We start from the raw sequence: 6,128 nt of genomic DNA on the forward strand, positions 1-6,128 counted from the left end.
TAACGAATTTTCTCTTGTACAAAGCCTGAATAAAGACAAAATCTGAAACGGTTAATATTATTTATAAGACAAAAATGTATCATGGTAGTACACTCCTTGTCGATTTATTATTATAATGAACTTTTCTTAGAGAGTTTTAGCGTTGGTATGTATTTAAAATTCAGGGTTCCATCCTTAACAGCAGCAAGGATGCGTGCCCGCTCGTCGTCATGATTATGTTCCTCTAGAATTGAAAGAAAATGAAATACATAAGTTATAGCTGACAAACCAAGACCAATGTCATTGCCATCGAAAAGACAAAATGTGTTCCCGATAGTATGAGCCGCTTGTTAGTGTCCTTGATTAGTAGAAAATAGGATAGGTAAGGGCTAGTATAGGGAATTAACCAATTCATTCAACGTACCATTGCCGTTCGAAATGTAGATCTTATTAGAAATGCTTTTCAACCGTCCGCGACATTTAAGAGTCCGGTTGTGAACGCATTCCCAGTAGATGATGTTCTTCTGGCGGCCTTGTCGACGCAAGTTCGATCGGTAAATATAATTGCCGTGCACCAACTGGTGCCCCCCTTTCCGACTACTCAGAAACATATGCTGCTTGTCATCGTTGGTCTGCTGATTTTCGGTTCCCTTTTCAACGTGTTCATAACTGTCCTTTTTCCTCAACCGCACCTCAATTGCATCTGTGAACATTGGTATCGGTTAAGGATTAAGGCAAAAATAAAAAGGAAAATATATAAGTTTATGAGTACTTATTGTAACTATCGCGAACGCTTCCCATAAAGTATGGTAGTGCATAGGATAGAGGGAAGGCTAGAGTTTCTTGGACATCGACGAATAACTAAAAAAGAGAAAACTGTCTTCCATTCCCAATGCATTCAACTACACATTTCAATTGTTTTTCCGTTGTAAGAACACATAGTGACCTTTCTTTATTAATATTAGAGATTAAACCTCTGTTCAAAGCAACTTTCAAAGCTTAGGGTTTATACAGCAGTGATGTTGCGTTAGACGGTTTAGTTAAGTTTGATCACGAACGCTTTTTCTGGAGTCTCGGGTTGCAAGAGCTTTCGAGTTTGTCGCCACCTCTTCCTCCTCTATCGGATTGTTGAGACTGCCGCTGCTTGTCCGCAGTACAATTTTATATTCTTCGCCAGCATCGATTACATCCACTTCCTGTTTGATCGGATCGATTGGATCGCGCGTGTAAATGTTAAGATACTCTTCCAGATCTTCTGGATAATCGTACAGCAACTTATTGACAATCTTACTCAGATGATTTTCGTGCTGATGCTGCCGTCTCACACTGATCAATTTGTTCTGCTTGGTAACGCATGTTGCTCGGCAGTGATATTTCAGCAGATCGGAACACCGCCAAGTAGTTCGACCATTCTGATGGGTGATTTTTCGGTTATAGATATAGCCACCGTAAACTAGCTGAGCACATTTCTTTTGCGATCGGATGAACTTCACTACGGCTTGATTGGGTTTGTAGGAAGATGAAAAGGATGATCTACTCCAAGGCTGGACCAATGAGCAGTGTTCGACATCCTTCTTTGACTTCAATTTAGAACCACCACTAATCGATGGAATTGTTCTGGTTCCTGTCCTTCCACCTTTTGATAGCGGTGATACACGGTGTTTTGGAGCATTAAGACTTAATGAAGAATCTCCGTAACATTCACGATTGCTCTTGGATGCTGGTAGCAAACCTAAAAAATTGGCAACCAACAAAAACTACATTTAAAAAATGCACGCGATACAAACCAAGGATGGTTTGATGTACAAAGGGGAAAAGAAGAACCAGTTTACACTCAGTCTCAAAGGACGAAAGAATAAATTATTCGGATTATTGATATTACATGGGTACTTCGTATCGAAGATAACAATAGAACTGCAATTCCGGCTTATAACGATTTTATTTTTTTTATTTTGATTCTTCGGTCTCTTACGGCCACACGTGATTAAATGTATAGCGGCATAAAATAATATGCCGTCTCCGAATACTTCTATCAGTCTCAAAATCAAGAATTAACCTCTTCTTGTTACAAACGTACATAACCAATACTGGATGTATTTAATGTTAGAAACGGGAATCCAAACTTTACGGAAAGTAGAAGCAATACTTGAAACAACATATTTAATTACATAGATCCTCGGTGAATTCCATCTCTATTCAATAAATCGAAATATGAGCACATTTTAGCGCTTATGTGCACGTTTGCAGTTCAACGCTTTAAATGTTTTCATCACGATGAATTATTGATGCCCGTTGATAGAGCAGTCGGTCACGCAGCTGGCCTAGATTCGATTTCCGAGCCCGGTGTGACATACGCTTAGAAACAGAGCATAACATTGTTCCTGTCGCAGGCCAAGACCGCCGCTTGGCGGTTGTAATTGGCGGATAAGAAGCAGCACGCACTTATCACGATAGAGAGTAAAGACTTGATTGACTTGTTGAATTTCATAATTTCTGACAGATCAACAAAAAAATTTCTGCTAGTGTGAATTTAGTTTAAATGCACTACATAATATTAGCGTTTTTTAAAAGCAAAAGATACTTTTAATAAAAAATATGAATATCTAAACTTTGCAACTGTTGGACCATACAATACATATGTCACAACGAAAAGAAATTTGTTCGTAGTATTATCTGTAGTTTACACTAGGTACGTTTCATTCTGTTGCTGAAATTTCTTGAATGAATGAATTCTGGTGAAACACAGAATGCACAAAAAGGGTTGATTTGGACAATCGTTAAAGAAAGTGGTGACCTATTTTGTTTTTGTTCTGGGTATCACGTCCGAATCTAATTGGGTTTTCTCGAAGCAAGAAGCACATTTTTTACGTTCTGCCGGATTTTTCTTTATCTCGTGGTACTTTACTAACCATTGAGAAAAACCTGCAGTATTTTTTGATGATTTTGCTAATGCTTTTCTTTTTGTGTGTGAATGACTTTGTTTGGACATGAGTGGTTTGTGGTTTGAGACGACGGGAACGCTACTACTACTACCCTTACTGCAACAGCTAGCTAGCCATTTTTCTAATTTTTCTTTCTTGATAGTTGCACAGTTAACATCCTTGGCCAAAGCGCATTGAGGTGTTCGCTCAGATAAATCGGAAATTATAGATCCTGATCCTTTCTGGATTAATGGTGGTTCTGTATAAATGTATAATCACAATAAAAATGGAACATACATGAATTAAGGACAAAAAGCATATCAACCACACAAAAGTATTCACTCACAAATTTATTTCATTTAAATATGTGACCTCGATAACCGAAAAATAACGCATTCGACGTATTGTGAGAAAAATAACAAGATATACTTTGCACTTAAAATAGTGATCATCGTTCCACGCTTGTGACAATAATTTAGCAAAATTATTCACAAAGGAGTTTCCATTCGCTCTTGCGATTTCTCTCTTCTATTGTACGACAATATTGCAAAGCAAGAGTATTTGATCATGCTGATAAATCCTTTCTTCGCACGATTATGCTCAGTTGCTTCTGTCGATTGATCAGAAGGTCACCAGCAAACAAATCGGTTTCGTTTCCTAAAAGTGGAAAAATGAAAATCACACACATCGTTTTGTGGAGACATGACAAGCAGCTTTCCCAAATCACAAAAGTTTGAATGCTGTACCTTCAACAAGTTTAAACTGATTGATTGCATTTATTCGTGTATGCAATTTAGACTATATTACATAAGGCTAGCTAAAATGTCATGGACGTTTTCCCGATAGATGCCTTTAGTGATCGATATCTAATCTCGTGAAGTATCTATCGTACAGTTTCAAGTTTAGGCTCTCTTAAAGCTGATATTTGCATTTAAAAAATGCTTCCATTTGTTTTTTGTTTGTTCCATTCGTTTGTGAGTTACATGGTGTCAACAATGGAGGTCAACGAAGAGAATATTCGGTACATTTTACAGTTAGCCCGTTTCAATTAATTTTTATCTTTAAGTTGCACCTCTCACAGGCAGACCCGCCGTCCAAAAAGTCAATAATATTACAGAAATAATCAAAGTTTATCACAATTTCGATAATCAGAGCATCTGCGATGTTTTTGAGAAAATGGAACGAAATCGACCTATTTCTTAAACGGTCGGTACTGAGAATGAGAAATGGTTCACTTACGACAATATTGTGTGAAATCGGTCCTGGCCTAAGCGTGAAGCAGCTTAACCGGTAGCCAAACCAGGAATAATGGCTAAAAAGGTTTTACTGAGTATATGCTGGCATCGTTTATTATGAATTGCTTCCAATAACTTTCAATAACTGCACCGTTCGAAGCTAGTGATTGACCAACAGAAAAGGTGTTGTGTTTCACCAGGAAAACGAATTGTTGCGCACGTCTTTATTGACTACCCAGAAAGTCCGGGAGCTTGGTTGGGAGTTCTAATGCATCCACAGCATGTATTCCGGATCTTACACCAAGCGAATAACACTTTTTTCGTGCATTATAAAATATCCTGAGCGATGAAAAACTGAGATCAAAGATTAATTGTGAAAATGGATTTTTCGAATTTTTAGACAATAACGACGAAGCCTTCTACAAAAGAGGCATTATGAAGGCAACAAATTTTCCAACAAACTCGTGCAAATTTGACGCAAATCGAACAATTGAAAGTATCTTAAATAAAATTTTGAAATTCAAACAAAAAAATCCATGACTTTTTAGACAGCTGCTTTATATTTTCGCTTGCAAAATCCTGGAATAGAAATACTTACCTGATCCCTGCTATACAACATTCACAAAATCGAAGAGAACAAAACGATAATGTTTGCAGTTAATACTATCTAATAGTGTTAGGCACAAATCAATTTAATATCATTTCTAAGATTAGTTAACGTACGCTTAGATCATTTTTACACAATCAACCTTATTTGGACAGTTACATGAGTGATAACATATTAAAGGCAAACATTTTCGTCCGTTCTGTCAATCAAGGTGGAAAGAACCAACGGGAACGAAAAAACCGCGAAATGACGATTTTCTCAACATACAACTAAAGTGTGTACTAAAACTAATTCATACCCACCTGTTACCATTCGAAGAGATCCTGGACCAGATCTCTGTTTCTATTATAGCTTATTTTTTCCATTTCTAGTCCCAATATTTATTCCTCTGTTTGATGCTCCTTATTGGTTGAAATCTGGCTGAAGCTGCAAAAACTACTTCCGTCTATACTTACCACCGACGGACAGCGCGCCGTAAGCACTATTTCACTTTGCAATAACTTCACATGTCAAAATAAGGAATTTTATAATTTCTATGGTTCAATCAATTAAGATTGAATCGCTACTTTCAAAATATTTTTTAAACTTTTTTAATACACTCGCGATAATTTTGATATTGGATGCGATTTAAATAGTATAATTTGAAAACGATTTGTAAGCACTGTATGGTCTGGTCTGCACCGTCACGACCAATCGGTAAGTTGACTATACGCGTATAAGCTTGCGCGGGAAGTTGAAATCAATTCTGACTGCTGCTGTTGTTTAAAAGGCCGCGTTTTAACGATTTATCGGAAGTAATTTTTACAATTCGCGTATACGAATAGTTATTGACAGTATAGACAAGTTCGCAATGACAGGGAATGACAGAAATGTAAATTATATAGTGAAATAGACATTCAATGTTATTGAGAAATGTATTGTACATCGCATCAGGAAAAAAGTATTGCCAGTATAAGAACTTCTCATTTCATTAATCTATAGCTGTTGTCTAAAATTGGTTATTTTCGTGTTTCTCATTATACGTTCAACGTAGACTGGAATCTATTGTTTTTACTTGATCTTTGCTGTGGGCGGGAGAGGGTGGGAAAAAAATTAACATACCTTTGTTGTTTTAGACACAGACATACTCAGGCTAGCACTTTTCTTTGGCACCCGCATCGCAGCAACACACTAAATAGTTATCACTCGCTACGGCACAGAGCGCAATTCAACACTGGGCCACCTGTGGCTCCTCCACCATTAAAAAGGTTGCTGATTTGTCCACTGTTCGAACTATTGTTATCAGTTATCTTAGCGTGGATTAAGCTAAACACGCAAACATTCAATACCACATACTAATGACTGCAGTTGTACACTTCGTGAATAAAACGAACATTTCTCACTAAT

General features: G+C 37.2%; 1 protein-coding gene across 41 annotated transcripts in view; it reads right to left on the reverse strand.

Moving 5' to 3' along the window:
- The window catches only part of LOC131208752 (modifier of mdg4-like), a 42,218-nt gene that overhangs the window by 33,665 nt on the left and 2,425 nt on the right, over nucleotides 1–6,128 (reverse strand). The window contains exons 5-6 of one of the 41 annotated variants that reach the window (XM_058201605.1): nucleotides 404–682; nucleotides 88–223 (exon numbers count right to left, since the gene is read on the reverse strand). The exons of the other annotated variants lie outside the window; for them this stretch is intronic. Coding sequence (XP_058057588.1) covers nucleotides 111–223; nucleotides 404–682 — 392 coding nt within the window. The 3' untranslated portion in view covers nucleotides 88–110. Of the gene's footprint in view, nucleotides 1–87; nucleotides 224–403; nucleotides 683–6,128 lie in introns of those variants that run through there. 41 annotated transcript variants of the gene reach the window in all.

Source organism: Anopheles bellator, chromosome 2, assembly GCF_943735745.2.
Source record: "Anopheles bellator chromosome 2, idAnoBellAS_SP24_06.2, whole genome shotgun sequence".
Taxonomy (NCBI): domain Eukaryota; kingdom Metazoa; phylum Arthropoda; class Insecta; order Diptera; family Culicidae; genus Anopheles; species Anopheles bellator.